Source organism: Hemicordylus capensis, chromosome 6, assembly GCF_027244095.1.
Source record: "Hemicordylus capensis ecotype Gifberg chromosome 6, rHemCap1.1.pri, whole genome shotgun sequence".
Classification (NCBI taxonomy): Eukaryota; Metazoa; Chordata; class Lepidosauria; order Squamata; family Cordylidae; genus Hemicordylus; species Hemicordylus capensis.
The window spans coordinates 101,443,077-101,456,170 of record NC_069662.1 but is presented as its reverse complement, the minus strand read 5'-3'; the positions used below and the strand labels follow the sequence as shown (position 1 = coordinate 101,456,170).

Sequence of the window (13,094 nt, the reverse complement as noted above, 5' to 3'; positions counted from 1 at the left end):
AGATGTACCGGTGGTAACTGGAGACGGACCTCCTCAGATGACCTTAACGTGTGGTGGGGATCATACAGAAGAAGGCTGTCTCTGAGGTAACCTGGACCTAAGCCATTTAGGGCTTTAAAGGTAATAACCAGCACTTTGTATTTTGCCCGAAAACATATCAGCAGCCAGTGCAACTGTTTCAAAACAGGCATAATATGGTCTTTCTGAGTTGCCCCAGAGACCAATCTGGCTGCCGCATTTTGAACTAACTGAAGTTTCTGAACTACGTACAAAGGTAGTCCCACGTAGAGCGCATTGCCGTAGTCGAGCCTGGAGGTTACCAGCTGGTGCACCACTGTTTTGAGGCCGTCCTCTTCAAGGAATAGACGCAGCTGATGGAAAGCACTCCTGGCCATGGCCTACACCTGAGATACCAGGGTGAGGCCTGGGTCCAGTAGTACTCCCAAGCTGCATACCTGCTCCTTCCAGGGGAGTGTAACCCCATCCAGCACAGGGAGATCTAACTCATCCCTCAGATTCTGAGCCCCTACAATGAGCACCTCCGTCTTGCTTGGATTCAGCTTCAATTTGTTATCCCTCATCCAGCCCATTTCTGCCTCTAGGCAGGCGTTTAGGGAATGAACAGCATTTCCTGATGATTCAGATAAAAAAGAGAAGTAGATTTGGGTGTTATCAGCATACTGATAACACCCACCACCAAAACTCCTGATGACCTCACCCAGAGGTTTCATATAGATATTCAAAAGCATTGGTGACAGAATGGAGTCCTGGGGCACTCCATATAACAGCTCCCATGTTGAGCAGCAACTGTCACCAAGCTCCACCATCTGGAATCTACCCAAGCAGAACCACTGCAAAGCAGTGCCTCCTATCCCCAACTCCCCCAGGCGACCCAGAAGGATACCATGGTCGATGGTATCGAACACCGCCGAGAGATCCAAGAGAATCAACAGTGTCACTCCCTCTGTCGATTCCCCAGTAAATGTCATCTATCAGGCCAACCAAGGCTGTCTCAAACCCATAGCCTGTTTGAAATGGGTCTAGATAATCAGTTTCCTCCAAAACCGCCTGGAGCTGGTCAGCCACCACCCGCTCGATCACCTTGCCCAACCAAGGGAGATTGGAGATTGGTCTATAACTATCATTGCTGAGGGATCCAAGGAAGGCTTCTTAAGAAGAGGCCTAACTATTGCCTCCTTTAAACCTGGAGGCACCCTACCCTCCCTCAGCGATGCATTTATGATATTAACTAGGCCCCCTCCAACAATCTCCCTGCTAGATCAAAGCAGCCAAGTTGGGCAAGAGTCCAGAAAACAAGTGGTAGGCTGCACCGCCTCAAGCAGCTTGTCCAAATCCTTAGGAGTCACAGATTGAAACTGATCCAACCTAACACTGCAAGAGAGATTGCTGAACACCTCCTTCATAGACCCTGCAGAAATAGTGGAGTCCAAGTTTGCCCGAATACAGGCGATTTTGTCCACCAAGAACCCACCGAAAAGTGACACAGCAGAGTGCCTCCGGGTACTGATTTAAAGCAGAAGGAGCAGAAATTATACTCTTCACAACCCGGTATAGCTCTGCCGGATATGAACCCATGGAGGCAATGTGTGCTGACCAAAATCTCTTTTTTGCCACACACACCGCCACTACATAAGCCTTCAAATGGGTCCTATGCTGCATCCTGTCAGATTCGAGTCGAGTTCCAGTCACCTACCCAGCCGCTTCAGCCCTCACAACTCCTCGGTATACCAGGGGGCCATTTTTGAAGTAGGTCTGGAGGGACACATAGGAGCAATCGTGTCTACTGCCCTGGTGAGTTCCTTAATCCAGGTTCCCACCAGGGCATTGACAGAATCACCTGCCGCACCAACTTCAAAACTCTCCAAGGCCTTTTGGAAACCTACTGGATCCAGCAACCTTTTGGGGCAGACCATCCTAATAGGTCCATCATCCATCCAGGGGTGGATTGTGGCTGTGATACCAACCTTAATCAGGTAGTGGTCCATCCATGACAATGGGGAAACCACCAGATCCCCCACCCACGTAACACCCTCCTGATCCGAACAGAAGACTAAATCAAGCGTGTGGCCAGCAACATGAGCTGGTTCAGAAACTAATTGGGATAGGCCCATAGTTGTCATGGCCTCTATGAACTCCTGAGCCGCACCAGACAAGCCAGTCCCAAAGTGGATATTGAAGTCTCCCAGCACCAAAAGCCTGGGAGACTCCAACACCGACTCCGCGACCCACCTACGGGATTTCCTCCCCACGGGAGATAGAGGTGCAGATTATCTAACAACGCTTCACTTCTCCAAGTTTCGGGTGGCGTTTGCTCGGGCTCGTTTAAATGTGCTGCCCTCCTCTCTTTTGGAATGGAGGTTCGCTAAGGATTCTTCAGCTACGTTTTTATGCCTTTGTGGCTCTGGCCTCCTGGAAACTGTTACCCATGTTTTGTTATATTGCTCTTTGTATCAAGGTGTTAGAGAAGAACTTATTTCCCCCCTGTTAGTTAGATTTCCTGGAAGGTGTGAGCTTTTTTATACACAATATTGCCTTGCCAATACAAGCTGTGAGATCACAAAAGTGGTGGCCAAATTTTTTTATATTGCTATGAGAGTAAGGTCTCAATTTTAGGAGTTGTTTTACTGTTTTTAAAGTAATCTATCCTGGATGTTTGTATACTGCTTTATTGTGTATAATTTGCTGTCACTTTTTGTGTATGTTCGTTATATTTGTTATTCTGATTTTTATCTCTTGGCTGGCTAACGGCTGTAATAAAAACTGATTGAACTCCGCGACCAACTCCGTCAGCTCAGTCAGGCAGGCAGTTGGGCAGCGGGGTGAACAGGACACCAACAGAATCCCCAATCTATCCCTAGTTCCCAGCCTCAAAAATACATACTCAATATAAGTTAACTGTCTCACGGAGACCCTGGTAAGGGAGATGGTATTCTTGTTGACCACAGCCACTCCACCCCCACGCCCACTTCCCCTAACCTGCTCCACAACAGAATAACCTGGAGGAAGACGCTGAGCCCACACTGGACCACTCGCCTCCCCCAACCAGGTCTCAGTTATACATGCCAGGTCAGCTCCTTCATCCATGATCACATCATGGACAATTTTGGTCTTATTCTGAACTGACCTGGCATTACAAAGGAGCAAGGCCAGGCTCTGTGGGTAGTTAAGATTTGCTCTCCAAGGCCTGAGAGTTAACAGAGCAGTTGGAAGTGGAAATAGTTACTAAATTACTAAATTCCCTTCCCCTGTAACGGCCAGCTGCTCTGCCAGCGCCTGTTCTTCTATTCCCCACTGCTACAGCAATAGCCACCCCAGGGCTGCCGGACGTACCCCCCCCCCGCACTATCCCACTCAGGAGAGCCCAAACACATCTCATCAAATAGGCCTGGCACAACTCAGGATGATAAAAACAGCCCTCTAACCCAAACCTCCACCCATCCACGATATAGCCTGCCACTCTGAAGGCCCAGCCCCAAAGGCCAGCCCCCTTTGGCGGCCAGCTTTGGCATCTACCTACAGGCAGGCCATGCCGCCGGCCATGCCTCAGGCATGCCTTCAGTGATATATAAGCCTCTGGCAACCCAGCAGCCCCTCCTGCCACAAAGGACCTCTGGGCTAACACAGGTGTTCGATATCAGGCTCTTCTGAAGGCAGCAGCTGGAACAACTCCACAAGCTGGCAGGCAGCTCCTCGTCCAGGGTAGAAGATGGAAAATACAATCTGGAGGGAGCCAGATGTAAAGTTCAGGCGAGGGAGGGAGGGTGGAAGCCACAGTCAAGCCCTCTAACCTGCTCCTTCGTCATTGTGATGATGTCATCCACCCTGATCCAAGATGGTGGATGTGTAAACTTTTGAGGTGCAAGTGGGTTAATTTGTGAACTGCTTAAACCGATTTGAACCAAATTTGCTACAGCTGTAGGGACACATAAGGATGCCCTAATGGTGTGGTGTGTGGTGATGATGTCAATTCAAAAAGGCGGCTGCGTGAACATCTGAGGCGCAAGTGGGCTAATTTGTGAACTGCCTAACTCATTTGAACCAAATTGGGTACAGTTGCAGTGAGTGACACACAGGGACACCTCGATGGCATAGTTTGTGATGATGTCATCCACGCTGATTCAAGATGGCAAACGCTTAAAATTTTGAGGCACAAGTGGGCTAATGTGTGAACCGCTTAACTGATTTGAACCACATTTGCTACAGCTGTAGGGACACATAGGGACACATCAATGGCATAGTTTGTGATGATGTCATCCATCCCAATTCAAGATGGCAGATGCATACACTTTTGAGGCACAAGTAGGATAACTTGTAGACTGCTTAACCAATTTGAACCATATTTGGTATATCAGTAGGGACACATAGGGATACCTCAATGGTGTCATTTGTGATGATGTCATCCAACCCAATCCAAGATAGTGATCACATGAACGTCTGAGGTGCAAGCCAGCTAATTTGTGGACTGTCTAACCCATTTGAAACAAATTGGGTACAGTTTCAGTGAGTGACACACAGGCACACCTCAATGGCATAGTTTGTGGTGATGTCATTCACACCGATTCAAGATGGCGGACACGTAAACTTTAGAGGTGCAAGCGGGCTAATTTGTGAACCACTTAACCAATTTGAACCAAATTTGCTACAAATTTGCTACATAGAGATACCTCAACGGCATAGATTGTTACAATGTCATCCAACCCAATTCAAGATGACAGATACATAAACATTTGAGGCTCAGGTACACTAACTTGTGGACAGTCTAACTGATTTGAACCAAATTTGCTACAGCTGTACGGACACATAGGGATGCCCCAATGGTGTAGTTTGTGATCTTGTCATCCACTCTGATCCAAGATGGTGGACGTGAACTTTTGAGGCACAAGTGCACTGACTTGACTGTCTAACTGATTTGAACCAAATTTGGTACAGTTGTAGTGAGTGACACACAGGGGCACCTCTGTGGTGTAGTTTGTAATGATGTCATCCACCCCAATCCAAGATGGAAGACGCATGAACATTTGAGGTGCAAGAGATCTAACTTGTGGACCTTGGTTTGAACCAAATTTAGTCAAGTTGTAGAGACAGTGAAAGAGAAGTAGACTGATTAGTTCTTACTAGAACAGTGTGTGTGTGTGTGTGTGTGTGTGTGTGTGTGTGTGTGTGTGTGTTTAAGTGGCTTCACTATACAGTCTTTAACTTGGAATGCATAGTTCTGAAGATAGGGCAGCATCCAGACTAATTTAGTCATGTCTAAGTCTCATTGAAATTAATGAGATTTAAGTTAGTCATGACCAACTTGATTTCAATTGTGTTTTGTCATGAGTAGCTAGTTTGGATGCTACTCATTGCATGCTATTAATGTTATGATATTAATAGTCATAGCATTACAGTCTCTTCTATGTTGTTTTGCCTATTTTCTTAGTAATTGCCACCATCAGTTGTCAGTTTTGACAGCTGAAATGTTCCAAATTGATATTTCTAGTTAACCAGACTCTGTAGTGACTACTGAATCTTAGACTTTATTATTTGACTATAAAATATATATTTAGAGCATATTTCTTGCACTCAGCAAAACTGAATTCCATCTGCTATTTTGTTGCTTAGTCATTTGATTTGTAATAATTCTTTTTGCTAATCTGAACTTCCTTATTGTAAACTATTTAATCTGCTTGGTTTCCCCCCCCAATTTCATAGTGAAACATTGAATTTTTCAGATCAGTACTTATGTTAAGTTTACAACTACCTGTAAGTATACCTACCTAGGAGCACTTTTTACCATCAGAGAGTACTGATGGTCTCTGAGTTTTGCTTGGGAGCTCTCCAGCATCAGCACATCGGTTCGATGCTCTGACAGCCAGGGGAGCACCTAGGTAATTTTGGGGCCCAGACCTGAAGCGCTACGGATGCCCCCCCACTATGAGTTTAAATTTAAAAGTTAAAGGTTTTTAAAGTTAAACCTGCATTTTCCGAAGGCCTCCCATGGAGGGCCTACCCAGAAGAATGCCGCTGCTTCTCCACGGCACCAAATGGCGATCCTAAAAAGTGCAGGGAGGGGGGCTCCAAAGGCCTAGGGGGGCAACTTCCACCACTCTACCCTGCCACTGCCCTGTGGCACCAAACCGCGGTGCCAAAAACTTCAAGAATTCTAGCTGCCTTGTGCATGGCTGGGGTGTGTGTGGGGTGAGCCAAGCATGCCTCCCGCATCCCTGTGGTGGCAGCAGGCAGGGTGGGAGCAGCCACTGGGCCTGACTGTTCAGCCCAGTGACTCTTGAGAACTGTGAGGTGCTCCAGCATGCCTGCACAATTGGAACAGAGTGGCACAAGCCCCGATGTCATGGACTTGCAACACACTATTCTAACTGAGCAGGCGTGCTGGAGCATCTTGCAGTTCTCAAGGGCTACTTGGCCAAACGGTCAGGCCCAGTGGCCGCTCCCGCTCCCCCTGCCGGCACCACCTCACGGGTTGGAGAGGCCTGCTCGGCTCACCCCCCGGCCGCACACATGGCAGCTAGAATTCTTGAAGTTTTCCGCGCTGCAGGGCAATGGCAGGTCGGGCGTGGGGGTGGCGGTGGCGGGAGGCCCCCCTGGACCTTGGAGGCCACGGACCAGGTCCCCAAGGTCCGGGGGTAAGAGCACCTCTGCTGACAGCATTGCTAATTCATTTACAATCACATCCTGTTACACTGGCCCATATAACAGCAAGGTAGCTGAAGACATATTTAATTGCTGTTGTGATTCTTGCTAGGCTGGCCTAGAGAGAGCTCAAGACAATGGAGACAGGAGTCTGGGCCAGCTGCAGTCAGCAGGCCACTTCCTACGGGAAGAGAGGATGCTAGAGCCCAGAGGCCAGCAGTGGGACAAGCTTGAAATCAGACACACCTGGGACTGGTGGAGCTGGAGGGTGGGGCTTAGGCACTTTTACCTTTAAGGAGGCTCAGGTGGAGACTGAAGGGGGAAGTGGATGCAGGGGTATCCCTTCATAGAGAAATAGAATCCACAGCCCTCCAATCCCAGGGACACCGAGCATCCTTGTAAGTGTGTGATTTGCTGGCTGTGAAATGAACAAGATATCAGAATCACAGATACTGTTGCCTGTGCAGGTAAAGCCAATAAACTGATGCTTTGAAGCAAGAGAGTGTGATAGGTCCTTTCGTACAGGTTCTGAGGCCTTTACATAGAACATAGGAACATAGGAAGCTGTCATATACTGAGTCAGACCATTGGTCTATCTAGCTCAGTATTGTCTTCACAGACTGGCAGCGGCTTCTCCAAGGTTGCAGGCAGGAATCTCTCTCAGCCCTATCTTGGAGAAGCTAGGGAGGGAACTTGAAACCTTCTGCCCTTCCCAGAGTGGCTTCATCCCCTGAGGGGAATATCTTGCAGTGCTCATACATCAAGTCTCCCGTTCATATGCAACCAGGGCAGACCCTGCTTAGTTAAGGGGACAAGTCATGCTTGCTACCACAAGGCCAGCTCTCCTTGCAGAGGCCAGGGCCATGCCGCCACCCTGCACAGAATTCTGCCGCTGCTTGAGGCAGCTCGCAGGTGCTGCCCTAATGCCGGTAAGCACCTGCTGATTTATTTTTATATGTGCCTCTTGCTGACTTCACACACACACACACACACACACACACCCAGTGCTGCCCTCACCGGCCACTACTGATGTTAGCTTATTCCACTATCTTAATGAAAAGTCAATTTTAAGGAAGACATTAAGATCTTGAGAGAGAACTGTTGGATGAGAGTTGTTCAGAACTGTGTTCAATTCAGGGGTCCCGTTACCCAAGATTTATTCTGATGTGCAACTAAACACTGTTTGTGCAGTGCAAAAAATAAAACCTTGCAGGTTTTGTGTGCTTCAGCCAGTAGAGTTTAATAAGGAAATACATTGTTGTTGTTGTTGTTGTTGTTGTTTTAAAAAAAGATCAGAAGAAAAAAGAGAAAAGGAGACAAAATATAGTGTTTCCTTTCCATCTTCATAACCGTATACAAAAAGTATATTAGAACCTCCCCTTGCACTTGCCTTTTTTTCAAGACACTTCCATTTTTCTAGCTTCCTCTGTCTCATTTCCTTCCTTCCTTCCTTCCTTCCTCTTTCTTTTTTGATCCATTCTCATTTTCCTTTCCATCTTTCTTCCTTTTTTACTCTTAGAAAATTCTGGAGTAAAGGGATGGAGGTGGACTGCACCCATTGCTCGGGGTGTGCACAAACCTGTACACAATGAACTGGGCCAGTTAGATGGTTCAATCGCAAACCAAATTGGCCTACAGGAGAGGTGGTCCAGTCATGATCAAACTGGACCAAGCCTGGTCCACTATGGACTGGTTCAACACAGTTCGACAGTCTGAGGGTCTATGCTTGTAAAGGGAATCCGGTGAGGATTCCCCTTTACAAACGAAGGGGAATCCTGCCTTTAAAAATCTAAGGACAGCTAGTGGGGCAGCGAGAGGGCACTTTAAAAGTAGGTGCTTACCAATCTGGCGGCCTTGGCTCCTGGAAACCCCGTAGCTTCCCCAGCAGCCCACCCAAGGGTGGCAGCATGATTCCTTACTGGATTCCCTTTTGCAAGCATAGCCCCTTGGACAGCCAAACTGGGTCAAACCAGGTCAAGCTGGTTTGATCGAACGGACGTTATGGACCGGTGTTTGGTTCCAATTCAGTCCAAATTTGAACCAAACTGCAAAAATCAGTCCATGTACACCGCTAACCAGTGCTTGTGCATTAGGAAACATAGTTTACCTCCTGCTCAAATAAACCTTGCTCCCACCATCTAAAGCAAAGCAGGTGGTGAACAGACACAGGGCCTTTTTAGTGGCTCCCTGTCTTTGGAGTTCCCTTCTCAGGAAGACTGGTTGGATGTCATATTTGTTTTCTTTGGGGCATCAAATGAAACCCCCTTTTATTCCCTGTGCACTTCTAGATTGCTTACATTGTTTTATGCTGAAATTTTATTGCTTCTCTGTTTTGTTGTGGGGGAGGTTGCATGTTATTGTGTTTTATTGTATCTTTGTTGGCTGACATTCCGCGCTGTAGAACATCAGTGACCTGCCGGGGTTACTGCCCAGCACGAAAGTCAGCCCGGGTGATATTGTGGGGGCGGGAAATTGCACAATGACCTGAAACATTGCACTTGTACTTGTGTTGCGCTTCTCTCATTGTTCCCAGTGGAAGTAGCATGGTGGAAGTGACAGCACGCTGTTTTGGCTCATTGCACAACTTCCTGTCTCCTGCAACACTACCAAGGCTGTCTTTCATGTTATGCAACAGCCCCGCCCCAGATCCCGAAAGCCAGTGTTCTGCAGTGCAGAATGTCAGCTGTTGTTTTTATCTCCTATGTATGCTGCTCTGAGAGCCTTTGGCTGAAGAGCAACTAATATATTTCTTAAATAAATGAACATGATCTAGCCATTCCAAATAACAAACACAATAAGAGCTTTCTTATGGCAACAGATGGGATGACCGCCTTGATAGTAATATCGAAAATATCTGCGTGGTACCATGGCAAAGCTCATTTGATTTCATTTAGATGTTTAGTGCCTCTACAAAAATTAATTGTAGTGCTTGATTAAATCCCACATTCTCTAGAAAGTAATATATTCCCAAGGATGACTGCCCTGTTTCAACAGACTACATGCAGAGTCATTCACGGATCAGATATATAGAATTAACACACTGTGCCTCATGTTCAGAAGAACAATGATTACCCCCTGCTGAAAATGGCGGGGAAAATTTGGATAGCAATCAAAGGGTATTTTTAAAAGTAATGAACAGTGTCCTTATGTAACTATACTAATAGTAAAGGCAGGTATCTTTGTTTTAACTTGTTACATGACTTGAGGATGAATCTTAGCATTGTCACAAAGTAGAGTCAGTGAATAATTTGTGAAACATTTCCAGGAAGATTATTTGCCAAGCACATGGAGCAAGGTGAGAATAGGAAGCAAGAAAGCCCTTATATTATTAGTCATCTGAACCTTATACATAATTAGGAATTGTCAATGGGATGTGATTTCTCATGATAGCAAGAACTCTTGGATCTGAGCCAGCGTGGTGTAGTGGTTAGAGTGCTGGACTAGGACCGGGGAGACCCAAGTTCAAATCCCCATTCAGCCATGAAACTAGCGGGGTGACTCCGGGCCAGTCACTTCGCTCTCAGCCTAACCTACTTCACAGGGTTGTTGTGAAAGAGAAACTCAAGTATGTAGTATACCGCTCTGGGCTCCTTGGAGGTAGAGCGGGATATAAATGTAATAATAATAATAATAATAATAATAAATAATTGCTACCTACAGTTACTTCAGCCAAGCCTCTGTTTTCTACTGGAATGCCAACCCAGTAAACATACTCAGTGTAATAGCCAATAATGCACAGTTTATCTATCAAGCAGTGTTTATTGGGTTTGCACTTTAAGAGTACATTGAATTTAGAAGTATATTCTAATATATAATTTCTTAATTTAGATATCAAATATGGATCCCAATTAGGGATGTGGAAATTGATTCAAATTCAAATTGATTCAACATTAATCTGGGAGATTAGAGTGAAATCGAATTTTAAGGCCATCAAATTTCTTTAAAAGGGAAATTCAATTTGAATTCAAATTGGATTTTTGAAATTTGATTGGAAATTTGATTTGATAGCCGTTTGGCACTTTTAAAAAACAATTCAGGCCCCCTGATTGGTTTAAAAAGGCACCAAAACAGGGCTGAATTGAATTTTCGGACCAGATTAGAATTTGTCAAATTTCAAACAAATTTTTGGAATTAGATTCAAATTCAAAACAAATTTAAAACTTTGTTTCGTGCACATCTCCTATCTGAACACAAACTCACTGACTTTAATACAAAAATTTCTGTTGCATGAAAAGAAGTTTTTCAGCAGTGGCTATAGTCATCCCTGACTGCAGCATAGCCTCATGATACTTAGGAAAGAGCAATGGGTGAACTTGGGTCATTTCCTGATGGCCAGAACCTAAACTGAGAATGCCATCATTACAGTTTATTTTTACTCAAAATTGGATCTGCTGCTCAGTAGAGATGCCATGAACTAAAATTCTAATTTAATAAATTCCTTGGTACTTGTTTAATGAGATACCATATTTCTGTTTACAAAACTTAGAGAAGTATTTGCCATCCTGGATGAGATGGAGACTGCGCCAGCTGCTGTCAGGATGTACCACTATGTACAAACAAAAGGTGGTTCAAATACAGCTTTATCTTAAAATTCTTCTTTCAAAATAGGCCAGCTGTTGATACCTCTCCAGTTTCTACATGATCAAAACAAATGAGCCCTGTGTTCTCTGTTAAGCATCATATTTTCACAGTAGCACAAATTCTCATCGCCATGTAATGGGGAGTAGTCATGCTACGTGAATTACTGTTCATGACACTTTTTTTTTTCCAAGTGTGAACATCCCAGAACAATTCCTGGCTTTACACAACCAAGGATTTTGTTTTAAGTACACATTTCAAAAATGGCAGGCATTTCAGTAGGAGGTAAGTAACCTTGCTGCTCTCCAAACATTTAAAAATGAATGCTGTGGTGCTGAGTTGCATAGTGGGAGGTGGCGCAGTGCACAGTTTGGACTGTGCCTGATAAATGAGTCACAAGCATGCATAGATTATACTTAAATTCAACATTGTGGAAAGGCCCCAGTTGTGAAATTCTAACGTGCTCTTAATTGATGGGATTGTATTTCCTATACTCAAAGGTTATTTTTTTTATTATTGACACAGATTTTGTATAGACTATGTGAATATAGTTAGCATTTTTGCAACAGGGGAGTACATTGATTTCAACATACCAGTTAAGGCTCCCTCTGATTGCACAGATGAAAGGTTATCATTGGTGTCTATCAAACACAGAAGCACACTTTCATCCTCACGTTATTATTCTGGTGATTCATATTGTTACTTCGTTGTGATACATAATTGACTCAGCAGCCACAGAGGCTCTTTTTATCCTCAGTAGCAAACTAAAGTATACTTTTAAACGGATATTTCTCAGGAATGGAGATTGGAACAGCCAATCTTTCAAATTAAAAGAAGTATTAAGAATGTTCTTAAATGGCACTGCTACAGAAGTGGGGTTACTCTTTCATAGTCTTCGTTTCTAATTTTATTTCTAAAAGCTTTCATAAGTTTCATGCCATCAAACAGAGAAGCACACTTTCGAGGAGGCAATTAAAAAAATTAAAAGCAAAGTATGCTATCTTTCAAAAATATTTGTGGGACTGCCTCCCACGGCCAATCAACATTTTGACATGTTTTTGCCAAATGGTAAGTTAAAAATAAAGGAAAAAATTCAGGACCAAAATCGAAAACTTACTGATTTTGTAGCACCCTTAATCTTCTAAATTACAAAAAATTCAATGACATATTAATGTTCTATCCTCAATATATGTGTAAATTATTAAAGGGGTATGGGAGTGCCCCTTTAGTTACGGTGAGTAGCAAAAAAAAACCCCTAAGTTCTAGTAAGAACTAATCAGCCTACTTCTCCTTCACTGCCACTACAACTGGACTAAATTTGGTTTAAATTGAGGTCCACAGGTTATATTTCTTGCACCTCAAATGTTCATGCCTCCGCCATCTTGGATCGGGATGGATGACATCATTACAAACTATGCCATTGAGGTGTCCATGTGTGTCATTCACTACACTGTACCAAATTTGGTTCAAATCAGTTACATAACCCACAAGCTAGCCCACTTGCACCTCAAACATTCACAAGTCTGCCATCTTGGATGGGGTAGATGACATCATCACAAACTATGTCATTTGGGTTTTCCAATGTTCCCCTACAGCTGTAGCAAATTTGGTTCAAATCGGTTAGGCAGTTCACAAGTTAGCCCATTTGCACTTCAAATGTTTATGCGTCCACCATCTTGAATTAGGGTGGATGACATCATCACAAACTATGCTGTTGAGATGTCTCTATGTGTCCCTACAACTGTACCTGATTTGGTTCATATGGTCCAGGCATTGCAAAGTTGATAGCGGGCAACACAGACACATGGATACACGGAATGCCGGGTGATCTCATAAGCCTACTGGAAAGTAGGCTAAAAATG

General features: G+C 44.6%; 1 protein-coding gene across 9 annotated transcripts in view; it reads left to right on the top strand.

The window, feature by feature from the left end:
* Positions 1–13,094, top strand: part of NEK11 (NIMA related kinase 11) — a 159,465-nt gene that overhangs the window by 141,348 nt on the left and 5,023 nt on the right. For 3 of the 9 annotated variants that reach the window (XM_053258973.1, XM_053258977.1, XM_053258978.1), the window contains one exon: positions 11,427–11,517. The exons of the other annotated variants lie outside the window; for them this stretch is intronic. In XM_053258973.1, coding sequence (XP_053114948.1) covers positions 11,427–11,514 — 88 coding nt within the window. In that variant the 3' untranslated portion in view covers positions 11,515–11,517. Of the gene's footprint in view, positions 1–11,426; positions 11,518–13,094 lie in introns of those variants that run through there. 9 annotated transcript variants of the gene reach the window in all.